General features: G+C 32.4%; 1 protein-coding gene across 3 annotated transcripts in view; it reads right to left on the reverse strand.

Annotated features, from left to right (window-relative positions):
• Positions 1-18,943, reverse strand: part of VPS13A (vacuolar protein sorting 13 homolog A) — a 99,351-nt gene that overhangs the window by 42,724 nt on the left and 37,684 nt on the right. For all 3 annotated transcript variants that reach the window (XM_031602382.2, XM_090132486.1, XM_090132485.1), the window contains 21 exons: positions 18,672-18,751; positions 18,389-18,448; positions 18,164-18,320; positions 16,202-16,318; positions 16,009-16,112; positions 15,443-15,610; positions 14,503-14,810; positions 13,646-13,793; positions 12,814-12,961; positions 11,300-11,424; positions 10,266-10,435; positions 9,402-9,622; positions 8,489-8,721; positions 6,917-7,009; positions 6,054-6,410; positions 5,161-5,262; positions 4,582-4,740; positions 4,205-4,466; positions 3,152-3,312; positions 2,622-2,725; positions 1,058-1,355 (listed from right to left, as the gene is read on the reverse strand). In XM_031602382.2, coding sequence (XP_031458242.2) covers positions 1,058-1,355; positions 2,622-2,725; positions 3,152-3,312; positions 4,205-4,466; positions 4,582-4,740; positions 5,161-5,262; positions 6,054-6,410; positions 6,917-7,009; positions 8,489-8,721; positions 9,402-9,622; positions 10,266-10,435; positions 11,300-11,424; positions 12,814-12,961; positions 13,646-13,793; positions 14,503-14,810; positions 15,443-15,610; positions 16,009-16,112; positions 16,202-16,318; positions 18,164-18,320; positions 18,389-18,448; positions 18,672-18,751 — 3,575 coding nt within the window. The remainder of the gene's footprint in view (positions 1-1,057; positions 1,356-2,621; positions 2,726-3,151; positions 3,313-4,204; positions 4,467-4,581; positions 4,741-5,160; positions 5,263-6,053; positions 6,411-6,916; positions 7,010-8,488; positions 8,722-9,401; positions 9,623-10,265; positions 10,436-11,299; positions 11,425-12,813; positions 12,962-13,645; positions 13,794-14,502; positions 14,811-15,442; positions 15,611-16,008; positions 16,113-16,201; positions 16,319-18,163; positions 18,321-18,388; positions 18,449-18,671; positions 18,752-18,943) is intronic.

Genomic DNA, 18,943 nt, shown 5'->3' on the forward strand with positions numbered 1-18,943 from the left:
TGATATTATATATTTCTAACTAATTTTTAAAAATCAAGATGAAAGTTGAGAAAAATAATAAAATGTTTGTTACATTATTTAACTGTTACACTGTTTAATATCTATCTTAATACCACATTTTATAAAAAAAAACCAGAACAACAACATATTGTCATTAGTGTTTAACACAACAAATCTGTCATCAGGTTTAAATCAACATGATGACAGATTTCTTCAACTCAGAATTTATTTCACGAGATTCATAAGAGAGATACAGAAAATAAACTGTTACTTCCAAGCACGTGGCAGAAATCACAGTCCCTAGCTCTAGTAATTGTGCATTTACAATAAAATGCTATGATGAGATTATTCTACTTGAATCCAAATACTAGTCACTAAGATCATCTGAGAAAAAAGCATTTCAGTGTATTCTATAACTGTATCATTAAGTGGTAGGACATAATCTAGACATATGCACAGACTAGGATGTTTAGTGTTGAGGAACTAGTGATGATATTGTATGTGTCTTAGGAGTTTTAAATGAGAGCAGCTGGTGCTTAGCTTTCAAAGGCCCACTAGCAGTCAAAGGGTAATTTCACCTGGAATAAATATCAAGCAAAAACTTAGCAAAAAGGCAACAATGGGATAATTCCTTAGCATGGTACTGCTAGAAGTTAATGACAGTTTGTGAAAGCACATAAAATGTTATGTAGAATGACTTAATTATATTGCTTGAGGCAGTCATAATCTCTAGGAAAAACTATGCTGCTTAATTAGGACCAAGATACACGCAGAAAACAGAAAGCAACTCTCTCACAGGATTAAGTTTACACAGCATAAATTTCTCTTTGCCTTTGTATCTGAAGTATGAGTTAGTACTGATTATTAAATAAACATTTTTCCCTATTCTGGAGTCACTTCATTTCTGTAGATACAGACTTCCCTGTAATATCTGTAAAGCCTGCTTCATAAAAACAGTAAAAGAAGCAGTTTATTTAAATACCAGATTTCAATTAGCTAATCAGCTTTCATAACAAAAACAGGCAACATTACAAAAACTGGAACACTGAAGAATTACCTCTACAGAGTAAGTTATGTGATAAGGAAGAAGATTGTGGAGAAGAACAGAAGGCCATAAATGTACGACATATGGAAAATCCCACTCATCATCTGAACATAATGAAGATGTCAATGTGTCTTTTACAGTAACAATATTGATGATAAGTGAGTGATTAGTCGACCTCACAGACTGGCATTTCCTTTGCAATAAGCTGTCAACATTTTTCATAATTTCATCAAAAGTAATTCCTTCACACACATCATATTCTCCATCCACTCCATTTTCATTTGCTATGGGTAGCAAACTCAGTATTGATCTGTAAATGAAAGCATTTTTAAACACTCAGTATGAGATTGAATATTATAATTGCGAAAAAGTAGGATGTAATTTTAACACTCTAGTATTTGGATTTTTGAAGATTTCTGACAGTAACTCATTGCCTGCCTTTGTCTCATTTGAGTAAGGAAGCTAAAGGTAGATTAGGCCGCACGGGTTCCTGGAGCATCATACCAGTTGCAGTTTTCTGCCTCACAATGCCACACACTTTACTCAAAAAGAAGAGGCTGATGGGGGTTGTTATGAAGATGCTACTGAATTCATGTACAAGAAGTGCTATTTCCTTTTCCAAAGGAAAGATCTGACTAAACAATCCAACTCTTATGGATCTGCAGGAAGTGCCTTTCTTTCTAGTCACATTAGGTATTAGATTTATGGATTTTTTGTAGTCTTGGCTTTTTTAAGGCAACTGCTTTAACACAGTCAGATGCTTCTTGACTGAAGATTTGTCAGTTAATGTTGCATGCCTGTACAAAGAAACTCACCAATGTTTCTGTGCAAGGAATCAGAAAGTTGCAAAATCTTCTTATTAAATAGTCTTATTTAGAAAGATACAGAAAGTTAGAAATGTTCATAAAAATAAGAGCACCTTCAGTACACTGTAACTTACTCAATTAAAAATGGAATTGAAACAGTAGGACTGTGTCATTGCCTTGCGCCTAACATGGAAGCATTCTATAACTTTTATGACTGCTTTGCAAACTTCAGCACAAAGAAAGTTATATGTACTAATATTTGCCAGAACATGTTTATCATCATCAAAAAAAAAAAAAAAAAAAAGGATGGATGTTTAGGTGAGAACAGAAGGAAGAAGCCTTAAAAACTGTCAAAACAAACATCTGCCTACAAGTTAGTAACAGATTAGATAAACAGTACACACATACTGCAATTTCAATTGCGTACTAGCTTGCAGGTATTAATAGCATATTAATATATACAGATATGCAGATATACTGAAAGCCAAGTTTTTTGAAAATTGACAAGTCCTATTCTACATCAGTATGTAAGTTAAGTGTATTATATTCAATGTTACATTTCAGTATCTCTCTCTCAAAAAAAAGAAAAAAAAAAAAGAAAAAGCAGCTGTAACTTATAACTAGACATCATTCCATCAAAAAAAATGTCTATTGTGTGGATATTAGGTAGAATAGGAAATGGACTTTTATTTTTTAACATAGTTATTTGCATACAATAATCAGCAATGTATGAGCATATTATTCTATAGAAGAACAATCTAATAAACTACCTGTATGAGGACAATGGTATGTTGAATTCATTCTCTGGTGATGCAGTCCCTAGACATCTTCCTTCATCAAAAATAGTGAAAGGGATTGAAAAATGATTCCTTATCTAAACAAAATAAAAATCCAGCAATATACATAAGGAAATACTTGTAAGACAAACTATTATGAGTCAAACAGTGCAAAGAATAAGTACTTTCTCACTATTTATCTTACCCGTTTCCCATTCAAAGTCAAGCATTTCAAAAGGATTATTTAATAACAGAAAATCTAATTGAACAATGTTTTGCAATCTGAACTCCAGCTCCCTTATATCCAAAGTTTTAGTAGCTTTGAAAAAGCTTTTTATTTTTGAAAATCTTTTCTAATCTATTTTATAATGCATACTAGCAAAGTTACACAAATTGTTGAGATCAGTTTGTAAACTGCTTTTTAAAATGATTTTTTAAAGGCTATAAGATCATTTACATTCATTAAAAAAAAAAATTAAAAAGTAAATGAAACTACAAAGCAGGGAAGGATCCTGGTTATGTACCTGGATAGGAGAACGAATAGTTATCATCTTGCTTCCTTCAACAGTATCAATTTGGCAGACAATGGACCTTTCAACACCTGACTCCTCATGTCTTACTCTGTAAATACACCGACCCACTTTGGTCAGCGGAATCTTCTCGACAGTAGAATGATTATGTGGACCTAGAATTTACGAAGCCAGAAACAAAACATTCAAAAGGAGAATTAAGATACATTTAAAAAAGAGAAAGATGAGAAAGATGTGTTCAAGAGTATTTTCTACAGCGTTCAATCTGTAAAATAAATAAATAAATAAAAAATTAAAACAGATGAAAAAGTACAATTGTCCCTTCTAGTCAAACTGACAATCTTGTGGTGGGACCAAACAGAAAAGATTCCTTTTTTATCCACACAGAAAAAGGAGTAAATGAATCTGTAACTTAAATACACTGCAGCTTTTGCCTCTGCTAATAGTGCTTACAAATAAATATTTACAAAATATAATGGCTTATTAACAAGGTATTGCACATATATATTGCAAAAAATAATTCAACTATAAAAAATAATCTGGTCACAACTGGTTTAAGAGATCAGTCTTAAACAGTCAGAAAAACTGTCAATTGGTATAACAAACTGACATATATGATTATCTCAAACCATCAAAACCAGCTAAATTTTAGCTGTAACTATACTTAAATTATTTAAAACAGTTTTTCTTGACTTTTCCCTTAAGGAAACAAGCATATGTACAACCCTCAGTACTGTTAGAAACTAAAATGTTCTAAAAAAGGACAGCTTCATTATGCATTATCATGTGAATATAAACAAAAAATTAAGAAATAATGATTAGTAATCTAATAAATTATCATAACGTAAAATTTACACTACATAAATTAACAAGATATGCACAACTTTTAGCTAAGAAGGCCAGATATGCATTTCAAACACTAGCATGCACCTACAATCCAAAGAAACAATGCTTTCATTCAGTAAACACTAGATGACCACATGACAAATACAAGGTGCATCACAAAGTATTTACAAGAAATGATGGTTTATGAATTTTGGAACTTACAGATTTGAATATAAAACCTTTTGCTACTTAGGGTTGTCATTGCTGTGAACTGCTCACTCTCACTTTTAGTTCTGACATATTCCATATTTAATGTATCTCCATCTTTTAAATCAAATATTTTTGCTCCAAATTCAACATTGAGGACACTGAAAGAATCACTAGGCAAGACAGTGATGGCAAGTCCTAAAGAATTTATTAGTACAAATGGCGCTTGGTCTTTTTTGAAGATATCTGAAGTTTGACTAGCTGCTTCAGCAAATGCCTGGAAAGTAAACATACAAAACATAAATATATGGAGTAAGGCTTCAACAAGAGAATTTGTGCAAATATTCACTTAACAGAAATCTGACTCTGTACAGTAAAGTTATCTTTCTTACCGTTCCCAAGTTACTCAACATTTGCAGTCCACATTTGGATAATGTAATATTCAGCTGGTCTTTTGAGGAAACACTTATTACTGTTTTATATTCTGGAACTTTGTAGTTTTCTTCTTCTGCATCTGATTCAACTAATGCTTTTTTAGCTTTCTTCTTCATCTGAAAGAAGATTTTTTTGTTGTTTTTAAGAATTCTTATCTGATCAATTTTTCTGCAGACGAAGTTTAATCTCGTGACTTTTTATTTCCTCTCCTCTTCCCACTTCTATGCCCTGTACTGATATTCCTATTTCATTCGTATTTCTATTTTCAAGTTAAAACAAGAAAAGAGAAGGAATAAACAAGGCAACAGGCAAAGAACAGATCTCAGACGTGAATGAAATTCCAGTAACAGAGTTAAATACGTTACTTTTCATCCCTCTTCCTTAATAATATATTTATCTACTTTGAGACCAGAATTGACATAGTCTCATTACTAAAAAGTGAAGAATTATGATTGCTTGTTTGTTGCTTGGTTTATTTTCCCCAAAAAATAATTTAAATGAATGATTTTCCCAAAGTTAAGCTATGGAAAACATACCTTGATTTCAAGAATCCATGGTTTAAATAAGTCAGTCTTCTCTATTTCTAGTGGCTCAAGTAAAGGTTCCCAAACTCCAAACATCTCATTAAAATAGTGCACCTGCGGGAAATGCAAACGTCAGTTAGGAAATTACACACTACTTAAAATACTGGAAGATCTACAGATATTTTAAAGGACTTAAAATTCTGATTTACAGATATATTAATTTCTTCAGAACAAAAAAAAAAAAAAAAAAAAAAAAAAAAAGGATAATCAAGGCTAGACTTTTAGTTGGCTCCCTTCATAAAACGAAGAAAATACATAATGAAATAAATGATGCATCTAAGTCTCTACTAAGTTCTCTTTCCAAGAAAGTTTTATATGCTCTCTCACTTAAAATATAATTTTAGTTTAAATTCTACCTACTGAAAGCCCAAAGTGCTACAAAATAAGGAAGAATCTACCTACAAGAGCTACTTGATTTTACATTATTAATTTCCAAATATAAGCCAGTTTGGAAGACTCACATAAGATACTGATATCCCATAATATTTGAAAGTAGGACACATTAATATATTCTGTAGCAATCTTAATTTAACATTGTTCATGAGTTTTAGCCTCTGGTTCTTCAAAACTTAATATTGTCAGAATAGGCATTTGGGAAACCATATAGAGCATAAATATGTATAAATGTGAGACTGTATGACCTCAATCCTGCCATTAATATAGTAAATCTAATGCATTAGATTTTCTGCTTTCACTGCTTTAGCATCTTATTCCTCTCCTGCTCCTACAATACGTACCTTCAAGAGTTCAATCATCAAATATACAGATCATCTTTCTTTTATTTTCTAAATAATATAATGAGGTAATATATTAAGAAAATTCTTTCCTTATCTAGAATTTCTCACCTCTAGCTCAAGCTGAGAATGTAGGTTGATGAGGGTACTCCAGTTTTTGACTTCTCCTAGGAATGAGGACTTGGCTAAGAGCATTGGTACAGTTCGGTGCCCAACCCCAGCTTCAAGTGTAAGAATAACAGATTCTATACTCATTTTTAATAACTGCCCTGTGGGAACCAGTTCAGTGACTGGATTTGTGTCTTCACTTTCATTTGACTCTTCAAGAAACCACAACTTTAGATCTTTTAAGTCTTTCATATTCCACAAGCCTGGAGGAATTTGACTAATCTCTTCTTCTGTTGTTTCTGCAGTTTGATAAAGGGCGGATGTAATTGTTATTACTGTATTTATGATTATTGGTGAAACCTACAAATAAGAAGTTGGAATAATTGGAAATCAGAAGCTAGCACAGGAAGAAAAGTCAGCTACTTTCAGACAAAACAATAATTAATTACATTACATTAACAAAATAGTTATGTTTTCTACATATCTCTTTCCTCACATTTGAAAACACATTTCTTTCCACAAGCTATATTTTAATCTGTTCATATTTTCAACCCACCTTCCTGCCAGACAATACCTTTCAAAACTACATTATCCAGTGCCATATGTGAATGCTTCATATATTAAGTCAGCACATCATGCATTCTTACAAAACTTGGGCACTGTGACTTACTTGTTATTCGTCAATTTTATTTGTTTTTACATGCTAAAGCAGCAAGGTGATCTGATGAAAAACAGAAACAATTTACCATTTCAGTCATTCCTGATTTTTAGTTTTTATCTTTTTAAAGAGACATATTCCATAAGTAACTTTGAAGCCATCTGAGCAGGAAGGAGTAGAAGAAAAAATAAAATAAAATTCTACCTACTTTTACTGTTAGAGATTTAATCATTAGGTCAGCTGACTGTGGATTATTACCAGACTGTTTCATTTCAAAGAAGAAGTCACAAGGCTGTAATACCTACACAAAAGTGTAAAAAATACATGTTGAGAAAAAAAGTTAAAAATCATATAATTTTAAATACCGTACATCAAGAATACTGAAAATATATTGCCTTTTCCTCAAAATTAAAAGTATTCTGAACACTATGTGAAATGTGTTCCAGTGTAAAGAAAAACATGCATCAGAAATATAACCTCAGTAAAATACAAAATATCAGCTACAGTAAAATGCGTCACACTACAGCAATGTCTTTATTTAGGTAAGTCTGCAAATGTCTTCAAATACTACATGCATAGTCATGTTTGTAAATTTTGAGGAGAATCGGACTTGACAGTTAATGACAAAGTAACATCAAATAAATAAATAACTTTCTCAGTCATATTCAGTTCCAGCTTGACTTTATAATCAGCCCTTGCATATTCCCATTTATCAATATTAACAAAACTCATAGCTCTGTGTGATGAATAAAGTAGGCAGATGTAGTTAGATTCTGCTAATATTGTGTTGACAGCAAAATTTGCTCCCAAGTCAACTACCTGAGATGATGTGACTGAAAAACATAAATTTCCAGAAACGCTACTTTTGTGATCTTTCCCAACATCTCTATCCATACCTAAATCAGATGCTGCTGACACAGAAATACCCTGAATCAGTTTTACCAAGCGACTTTGATTTAACAATTTATGTTCACATTATTATTTTATCCGTTGTTGCTCAAATTCATCATTTTATTTTTTTGTGGTACAGTAAGAAATGAAAATACTATATTCTCTGTTAGACTAAGGCACATGTGAGAAACACAGGAGAAGAACCTCATTACACTGCACTACTCTTAAAGCAGGAGTTAGTTTTCACATTTTATGTGATAAAATCTATTTATAAGAAGAAAAAAATCTATCACACGTGTCCCCAAAGTTTAAGCATTATAAAAACTTCATGTTAATACAAATCTCCAGAACTTTGTGATATTCATAAAACATCATGTCAGATGTTTCCTTTCTTGACTAAAGACAGTGGAATGTCATTTGAATCTCTAGTTCTCTGATAATTTTATGAATCATCTACAGAAAGCTATTCATAAAATTATCAGAATATCAATCAGAAACTTGCCATTCTGTCTGCAACTCCTTGCTATACACTCACATAGTTATTTAATGGAAAGTTTCAGACTGAAACTCCAAACTGGCTATGTAGCATTTAAAACAGTATTCTTGCAAACCGCTAGCCATTTGGCTTACACAGGATGTAAGAAATGAATAGCATTTTTACTCCTCTTGAATCTTAATTTTGACCTTGTCATTGAAAGAAAACTTAAAGCTGCACATTAAGATAAGATTTTTTGTCCGATCTCACACAACACAACAAAAGCAACAGTATAACCCAAATACAGAATTTTATTCATGTATACATAATATAAAACTTCAGAAATAACTTATATTCTAATGGCATAAGTTACGCAGTGCCTTTTAAATACAAACTGGATGTTTTTAAACTTACCGTAGTTACATTCCCTTTCCTTTTTTCTGGAAGAAATGGGCATGCTCTCACTTGTATCTCTTTAACAGCAGCTGTCATGCTGTACCTTTCAGGGGTATTTTTAATGAAGACCTCACACTGTGCTGTAACTACCAAAGCAGGAGCATCACTTCTTGTTAAATCAGCCACAAACACAATTTCTGGATTTTTAACAATAATGTTCATTTCCATCGTAGATACAGGCTGCAGAGGTGCTTCAAAAACAGAAATTCAGTTAGGTCAATTGTTCAAAGCTTAAACAGTTGTTACTTACATCTTTTTTATTTATAACATTTAGAACTGTTTTAAAGATTTACTGGCAAGATCTGCTAAGGTTGGCATCAGAAAGCATGTAGATTCCTGCTTTTGATTTGTTACTAGATTCATTCATATAGAGGTAAAGTCTCTAAAGCTATAACTACTTTCAGACAGAACAAAAGACTCCATAAAGCTTCTTTGTTAAAATGAAAAGACCAAAGGCATCATCTGAAATGTATGGAGAAGAGCAGATCAATGGACAAATGAAACAACAATATTTCTGGGTAGTTATTGGGCTGAATTCAACCATTCATTGAGAATGCAAAGACAATCAAACAAACTTAGGGGCTGTCAAATCTGTCATTTTCACTTTATTGCAGCAGCATATTTTTAGTTGTTCCTATTTTTGGGAAGGCAGAACTTCATTCATAAGTAAAGGCTTCATTCATAAGTAAAGGGACATGAGATAATTTCTTTATTGCAAAGAAGGAAACATTAATGGTTAAAAGAAATACTGTTCTATGCGTATAGTCAATGGAAATAACATGAAAAGAGTATAATAATTTTAAGAGTGTTGTAAATACTGAAAGTAACTGGATATTTAAATATAATTTTTTACACTATTTCCAGGACATACCTTGCTCTTTTAAAGGTAAGGACTGCCTGAGATTTCTCTGTGCAGCAGCACTTTCTGCATTAGCTTTCAGGAATATATCTGCAACTGTAAGTAGAAATTCCATGCTTGCACAAAGATATATCTCTTGAACGATCACATCAAGAACAGTGCCATCTCTCCCCTGCTTATAGCTTATATCCATCATAACTTTCTTTTCAAATCCATGCTTCATTTCCACCATCCTAAAAGACCATTAAGGCAGCATTCAGTGAGACAATAAGAAAACATCCACAAATAACTGAAAGATACTCTAGGTTCTCACTCCAGCTGCAAAACTTTAATAAGACTGAATTTAAAAAGTAATACTGAAACCTTTATATCATAATCAAAGCTTTAAAGAATAATCGAATCAACATCAACATAAATTCTATAAAACTTCAAAAATGACAGGACTCCTATATACTGGCAATTAAAGACGTTTATAATTTTAACAGATCAAAATGAAATCAAACCATCACAATTATTTGCCAACATACGAAAGTGCAACACTTTACTTAAGCTTGTCACTCTTTATCAAGTAAATCTTAGTATTATTTTCCCACTGTTTTATTAAATATGAAAGTAAAAGTTGTTTCCACCTGCACTGAGCTACTTCTTATCTAAATTTTTTTTTAGCATTTATATTGGTCTCTCACAAACACCGTGGGGAACAAATGGCCAAAAGGACACAGGTCTTGTTCATGTGTACAGAAACTGTAGCACATACATAAAAGACAATCCTTATCAAAAAACTGCTGATTTAGCAGACCACTCGATGCAGATCATAGATATTTGTAGCTCTCTGGCAAACTCCAGTTAAATAGTATTTCTTGTTGAAACACAGACCTTGGTGTAGCCTTGTGGATTGCCTGTCTTTCATCATCTAATGTACAGTTTGCTAACTTGACTGAAGCATTCATTGAGCCATCTGATAACATTTTCACAGCGGCTGACATCAACACCAATTTAAATTCTGCAAGCTTCAAAAGATCATCTCTCTGATCCAAATTTGTACCCTGTTTAAATGAAATGAAAATACATTTGTATGTTTGCTTACAGGAAATGGAAATTAAACACACTGCTTTATTTATCTGATAAGAATTCTAACAGTTTATTTAAACTCAGTAGTAAATCAAAAAAGAAAAAAAAAAATCAATAATATAGTGAGAAAGCTCCACATAAACAAAGCTTCAGTTTTCTACTGGATTGCTAGAGCAAGATTACATTAATGAAGGGAAGATATTTAAGAGAAAGTAGAACTGTCGTACACAATTTCAGATGGTTTGCCATTTTAGGTTAAAAAGTACAAAATAGACATAAAAATGTCAAATGTGAGAAATTAAGTTTGTCCTATGCAAAAACACACTGTATAGCCAGATACAGGAGAAGTCTTCAAGCTCCAGTATAACAATCTACAATCTTACAATAATTTACTAACAAACTCCTAGACAGACATTTGCTGACAAATTTTATAAATTTAAACCAAGAAGAGGACATAGGCATTCATACTAAGATACAAATTCTAAATGTCACTCTCCACAAGTAGACTACTATGTTCACACATGAATGTATAAATAGAAGAAAGCCTGCATATGCCTCTTTTTTTTCTCCCCAAAAATTTTTTCTATCAAGACAAGCTTTCATTAAAGTTTAAGATACAGAAGCTTCCAGATACGATGTGTTATGATTTTTTATTCTCTATCTTGACAGGTGATTAATTAAGATAATAAAACTAATTAAAATAGTAGTTTGTTATTTATATTTTGTTTGTTACTACTGATGGAAATCACTTTCTCTGCAGATAAACAAAAATACTACTGTTATTAATTTAAAAGACTCTACATATATTCTTTGTTCCATGTAACCAAAATTACACTTACCTGTTTTGAATTTGAACTATATAACACTAAAGTCAAAGAGTCGAATCTGAAATCCAGTTTTAGTGTTGTTTTTATTTTCACAGGTGAATGCAACTCCACCACAGCTGATGTCACAACAGTTACACCTTTCAGAAATCAAAAGAACAGTTCAATATTTAAGAACTTATTTGCTGGCAGCAAATAAGAAAAGAAATATATTCTCAAAATTGACTAGAAGAGATTACAGCTTCCCTGTTCTTCCGCATGTAAATCCATTTTAATTAAATCCAATCCAATCCTTGTTGGCAAAGTCACATACATTTGAGAAAATACTCTTTTTATGGTTTCCATGCACAATTTTGATTATTTTAAGACAAAGATGTAAAACATCCCTTAATGGTATACTCTGTTGTGTACCTAAATATTCCACAGAATACAATTTCTGAACTCTATTTGCTTTGTTTTTGAGTATGTGCTGAACAGTGTATGGTCAGTTATGCCTGCTCAATAGGAACAACTGTAGCAATGTCATAATTAGGCTCAACATAGATCATCAGAGTGCCATGGCAGCCTGGAGGGTAAACAGCATTTTGGGATGCATTATACACAACATAGCCACCTAGCCAAAAGAGGCAATTCTTCTGCTAAATTTAGCATTGGTGCAGACTCACTTAGTTCTGTGTGAGGGTTTTGGCCCCACAGTATAAGAAGGATGTTAAGTTATTCAAAGACCTCCAGAGAAGGGCATCAGGACTGGAAGGCACATGCTGTGAGAAGAGGCTGTGGGCACTCAGGTTGTTCAAGAAAAGGAGGATAGAATAGAGGCTGAGAGATGACCTTACTGCACTCTAAAAGGAGGAAGGGAAGTGGAGAGGGAGGTATCAGTGTCTTCCTCCTTGTCACCAATGAGAGGGCACACGAGGCAAAAAGCTGTACTAGAGGAGGTTCAGAGTGGACTTCAGGGAACATTTCTTTATTGTGCAGGTGGTCAAACACTGAAATAAATTTCCTAGTGAGGTGGTAGTTTCCCCATAGCAGTGTTCAAGAGGCTTTTGGACAATACGCTGCATAATATGCTTTAACTTCTGGTTATCCCTGAAGTAGCCAGGCAGTCAGACTAGACAGTCTTTATAGGTCCCCTCCAACTGGACTATTTTTGTTCTGTTCTACAATCATGAAAGGACATACAGTTTAAAAATACTACTGGCAACAGAATCAGAAAAAAAAAAGACTAATAGAACAACTTCCCCAAAGTGGGATGCTACCAACACCAGATTTTATGTGCTCACTGCATTACTGCCAGAAGAACAAGACAGTCCTTACATAAAAGTACTATATCCTATAAGATTTACTACTGCAGCCCTTTTGCTCCTAGTGGCTGGATATATTTCAAAATGCAGTGTCCAGATAACAAAGGCTTTCTGTTACAAACAACTGAATCTAGCACCTTTTTATAAAGGTAAATGTAATAGAAAGTAAAAGTTGAAAGAAGTATGTAAAAATGCTAAACAGGACTCAATTATACAAAATATTACCTGCAGAGTGATCTGAAGTACTGCGGATATCACTACGACTGGTTGTATCTTTCAGTTCTTGTGAAGGTGGTGATGCACCCGAGCTTTCACCTATATTTTCATTTAGTGTCCTCAGTATTGTTGTAATGTCCTCCTGACTGAGTATTAGCTTAAAAAAAATAATGTTATTGAACTCAGAACATCTCTGTCCTTTTGACAACTGAAATCTAAGTTTTTAAAAGATATAAATAAACCAAGTTTAAGAACCAAGTAAAATATTTCTGAAATCCACATAATTCCCTAATGTAAATTCTAGAAATCAAAAGTTATTCATATATTATTTTCTTTCTACTATTTTTTTTCCTGCAACTTAAAAATTAAATGTTAGAAGTTACTACTTTTTTTTTTTTTTTAATTTAGCAAATTGGTTTCTTCCTTCAACTGGCATGCTTTACATCTTATGATGCTTAATTTAAACGTGCATGTGCCCTAACTCAGATTGAAGCTTGTTATAAGTGTGAATTCTGAAGATGACCATGAAATTAATAGACTAATAAATCCATGTTTTTTCATCCTATAAAGATGGAAACACATAAAACAAGGCTATAAAAGCATAGTCATTTTTATCTGACAATAGCAATAGCAGAAAATCTGTCTGCAGCAATGCAGATTACAGTTCTTAGATCAGAACAAAAAGCTATTCACTTCTTAGCTCCATATGAAATGACAAAATCCAATTCTACTTATGTCTCTTTAGACCAAATAATAACTGAGGGATCATAGACTCTTACGGACAGGAAAATATCTATTTTTCATAGTATTTCAGCAGCTGTTTTCAAAACTAACTGCTTACATTCATAGGCTTGAGTCGTCCAGATATTTCAATATCAGGAACCTCATTATACCATGCAGCAGCTAAATTTCGTTCAACAGCTACTTCCAGATTGAGAGGTTGCAGCAGCTCTACTTCAGTTTGCAAAGAATTCTGCTCATAGCATGACCTGTGAAGAGAAACAAAATTCTGTCATCTTGACACACTATATTTACACATTCCTACAAAGACTCATTTTCCTCATCTTATTTAGGAGTGCTGTAAACCAGTCTTAAAATAATTGAGTGCACTACACTTGGAATAAAGCTTTACTTAGAAATTCAACCAATTAAACATGCTTTCTTGGCAGGGAAGAGTCTTCAGGCATAGTTCCAGGCATGTAGCATACTGACTCCTTGCATGTTATGACCTCCTCACAGGTCTTCACTGAAGAGCAACCCACTCTCTCTTAAAACTTTGTTTGAAAATCTCCTTCCTCTTCCTCTCCTGCTCTTTATCCCCTGTGTTGTCTCATTTTCTATTTATTTATTTATTACATCCATCTGGTTTAATTTTTTCCTACTAAGTACAGCTTTTCAAGAAATCCAACAGCATCAAAATAGACATTTGTAACCAGACTTAACCTGTCTCAATGCCATGAATAATTCATAAGTCTATTATTCTATGTGTAGATTGCTATTTCTCCCAAATTATAATTTCTAACTTTTTTTTTTTTTTTTTTTTTACAAAATCTTTACTATTTGCTGCTATATTTCAAGATAATAGTGCATTCAGCAACAGCCCATCATTAATTATTTTAATAACAAATTCTCAAGGCTCTTCTATTGAAATGTCCCACAAAAACTACATGAATTTGATAAATGTTTACACTACCTTACCTGTATAACTTCAGTTCACTCAATTTCACCGTCATAGAGTCAATAACAGGTGGGAGATTATATCGAGTCTTTGTTTTAGCAATAAAGAATCGGTTCTTTATAGTGATTAGACCAAGATCAGCCACCAGAACATTTGCAGAAACTGCTGACTGTGGAATTATCACAACAGGTGCTTTAATATTGATATCTAGTGCCAAACGAGAACTACGCTCTGCTAGCTCTTTCACACCTGTAGCTGCTTTCTCTGCTGCTTGAACTGTTGCCTCAGTAAGAGCTTCCTTGGCAGCTTGAAAATTATTTATAAAAGCCTAGAAAAAAAATACAGAAATTGGGAGTTTTATCATAGTATTTTTATCTTAGAATTTTAAATAAAAATATAAAATCACTCTATTTTAAATAGCAAATCATGTTAAGATAGATTTTTGCTACAATTTTTCTGAATTCCTTCTCAGGATAACTTTGAAATCATCTTTCAAAAATAAATATATAGACATAATGTCTATATAAAAATAAATATGAATATTAAATATTTTGTAAATCAGATAGCAACAGACATTACCCTACAACTATATTTGTATGATGTTTTATTTACTCTTTTGGAGTACAAAGGATAGATTTACTTGGCATAGTTTATGGAAGAGGCATTTATTTTCATTGCTTAATACTTATTTTCAAAAACTAAACAACTCTGAACAGTATGTATATCTAGAAGTTGCTACATCACTTAAAGAAATAGAAGCCTAATAATACTAGCAGATATTGTTGCTTAGCCATTCACTCCACAAAACTAGAGTGAAGTTGATAACACAAGGACAGTTCCAGCAAAGATTTTACAAGATTATGTAAGAGTTCTTACACAAATGTTGGATGCTTTATCATTCTCTAGCTTTGGCAATGGCATTTTCATGTTAAAAAACAGCAAATGGAAAATTTAACTTACCAAAATAGAAGAAAAGAATTTGTTGACAAAAACTACTTGAATACAACCAACAGTTAAGTAAACACGATTGTCAACAACATCCATATTTGTGTATGCAATACCATCCGTAGCATTCACGTAAGATGTCATTTTGAAGTTGAAGACTTCTTTTCCTGTGATGTAAAGAGCCTGAGGAAGAAAAAATAGAGCATCTTCAGCGCAAAAACTTATGTTAGAGAATACAAATTCCAAAGTAAAACATAGCAATTCACACTTTCAAGACATTTTAAATTTAAATATTTTAACAAAAAATGGAAAAAAAAACAATTCTGAAATAGCTAAAAATATTAATTTAGAATCTCATCATTAATAATTCTATTGATTGAACCTACTGAGTAATCAGAAATCGAGGTTCCACAAAATTGATTTTGGTGTACCTCTTACTGGCTAGAGAGACAAATAAATTTGCTTATAGAGAACAAAACTATTCTTTATGTTTATTGGGAGCATTTAAAACAAAAATTTCACAGATTTCAATTTTGCACTTATAAACCAGTCAGAAATCAGTGATACATGCAAATGTATACCTTGTTATACAGTGCCATCTCATCAGAATCCACAATAACAATGTTCTTTAGTTTTGCAGTTATTTCTGTTGCTGTTTTTTTCATGATCACTTGGCTATCCAGACCTGTAAAAAAAAGAAAATAAAGAACTCAAAACTACAGGCTCTTCCACATATGAAGTTTTACACCTCTGTGATTTAAGTTTTGTTCCTACCTTCGATGTGAATTTCAGCTATTCTGTGTTTTTTCTCTCTAATAAAGACACGCAAACAGGATAAATCCGCCCAGATATTGAGGTCAATAACATCTTCATACTTTGATTTTTTTGATGCTGTAGGAAATTTAAAAAAGGAAAAAAAAAAAAAAAACAAAACATTTCTTGAAGGAGGAGGAAGAGATGTAAAATTTAATATCCAGTTTCAAAACCCTAGTAGGTCTACATTGTTGGGAAAACATACAGCACTCACATAGCAAGGACAGGAGGAGAAAGGGCTAAGGAAAACTACTTTGTTGCTGTCCCTTACAAGTCTTTTCAGATTTTAGTTATGCCTACTAACATCTTTATGATGAGTAAGGGCAAACACTGGAATGGACTTCCTAGAGAGGTGGTTGATGCCCCATGTCTGTTCAAGAGACATTTGGACAATGCCCTCAGTAATATGTTTTAACTTTAGTTCAGTTCTGGAGTGACCAAGCAGTTGAACTACAGGATCTCTACAGAAAGATTTTTATATGGAAAATGATTTAATCTTGCCTGCAATAGTTTTATAAAACTACAAGCAATTCAGTATTTTCTTGCATAACAAAATGGTTCAAGGATAGAGAAGTGCTGTATCTTCTGTTCACAGCTTAGTATGTCACAGAACAGAACTTTTTAAGTTCGCAGAACACCTTGTGTACACAAATGTACCTTGTATCCAAGCATGTCTTGGCATAACTGAAATTAAAAACCATCACAAATTAAAACAATCTCACACAGAAATAACAAAAATTACAGTTAAATGGAATATTTTTTTGTTTTGTTTTTACACAGAACAATTTTTCCACCTTTTGTATCTGTTTTGTAGTTCAACAGAGTCCTACAAAACACCTTCAAGGAATTAGCTGAGAAAATAAACATCTTAATAAGTTGGTGAAACAATCACTAAACCATCAGCTGACAGATACTGTATGACTTTATTACTGCTTTTCCTCACGTTCCACTCCAATTGAACTCTCATCTGTCCTAAGGCAAGTATTCTCTTCTTTGCCCACTTCCCTCAAAAAAATAAATATTACAAAGCTTATTTTCCTTTTTTATGTTAATATCTTGTTTTGCCAGAGATCATTATTATCTCCCCTTTAATAATACTTAAACCATTAACAAAACTAATTTCATTTAACAGCATATGGGAAACAATTATGCAAACTCCATGAAATGATGCGCACCCAAAAGATTGCTTTTTCTTTTCCTAATACGGTACCATCTCAATCTCATCAACTGATATAAGTGAATTATATTAAGAGCAACTCATAGCAAAAATTTTAAATTTCCCAGTAAGCTTAAATATTTTTATGATGGAAAAAAGATTGTGAAAAGTCATGAAGTTAAATTACTGAGGAAGCACAAAGTTGCCTAGAATGTACTCAATGCACTTATGAGCAAAAGTTTTCATGTTCATGCTATATTTTTCTAACTCAACCAGTTCTTTATTTCCTTACTTTTCCAAAGAACCTTTTATGTGTAAGCATTGCAATGCAAAAATACATATCATATGTCAGAACACCATTGGAAATGCAATAATTATCAATTAGCTATTCAATACAGATTTTCAAAAATAAGTGAAATTAAGAAATTTAAGAAATATGCTTAGTACTTCTTCCTTCTCAGACAGTGTAAACAGCTAAAGCATCTATCTTCACTCATTAATTAAATAAATTATTTTTTCCCTCCACTGCACTCTTCCAGCCAAGGAATAACAGTATACTCTTGCTAGTCTGTAACACACTGCTAACTTCTTATCACCAACAAAATTAGAAAAAGCTGTGGATAAGTAAGAATAACTTAAAACAAAATTTCTCATGTCAAAAGTTTCTGACAAGCTTAAAAAGATAGAAAATATGTCTGTTTTTTTCCTTGCTTAAATGAGGGAAGAAAAAGGAGCAAAAATACCCAAGGAAGAATAAAGAAACGTACTTAATTTTTTAAGAACATCCTTTTTATCCTCTGTTTTTTCATGGACTGGCTCTTCTGCAACTTTAGTTTCTTGTTTGGGTAGAAGATTGTTCAGATAGTTCACAGCATTCAAGAGAGTCTCGGTATGCAAATGAACATCAAGAGATGAAAAGTTTACCTGAAAGAATAAATTATGTTTATCCAACGTACTCCTGTCCACAAAACATTTTAAAAAGGATATCATACCTTTATTTTCTGTAGAACGTTCTGATAGGCAGTCTTCAATTCCGGTCCATTAATATCAGCCTATTTCACCAAACATACAGATAAACAGGTGAAATAAGCAGGAGAGGTTTTCAAATTTCAATTTACAATTCATGATATTCAAGTAAATCTGTTTAGGGACTAGAATGATTTACACATACAACACTCAATATATTAAGAAATGACAAAGTAAGGAAAAAACATCAGAAATACTGTAGTTTGAGATTTATTTATGATTCAAGAAAAAAGTCTGCTGTTTTCCCACCTTTATGTATTCCAGAGTGAGAAGATCATCTTCTACATTATCCAAAGTAGTAACTAAGTAAACTGGTTTGTCATTGTCATCTTAAAAAAGAGAAAAACATGCATTACTTTTTTCCTAAAGAAAAGAGATTTATAAGTTACCGAACTATTTATGAAATTATTCTTTTCATTTTTTTCCCCTCTTACATTTAATTTAGCAAATGAATCTTCCTCAGTTGACAAAACCATGTCCTCTATGCTTTCTAAAGACACTTTCACAGTGATAGTTATTTA

This window comes from Phasianus colchicus, chromosome Z, assembly GCF_987193195.1.
Source record: "Phasianus colchicus chromosome Z, bPhaCol1.hap1.1, whole genome shotgun sequence".
NCBI classification, from domain to species: domain Eukaryota; kingdom Metazoa; phylum Chordata; class Aves; order Galliformes; family Phasianidae; genus Phasianus; species Phasianus colchicus.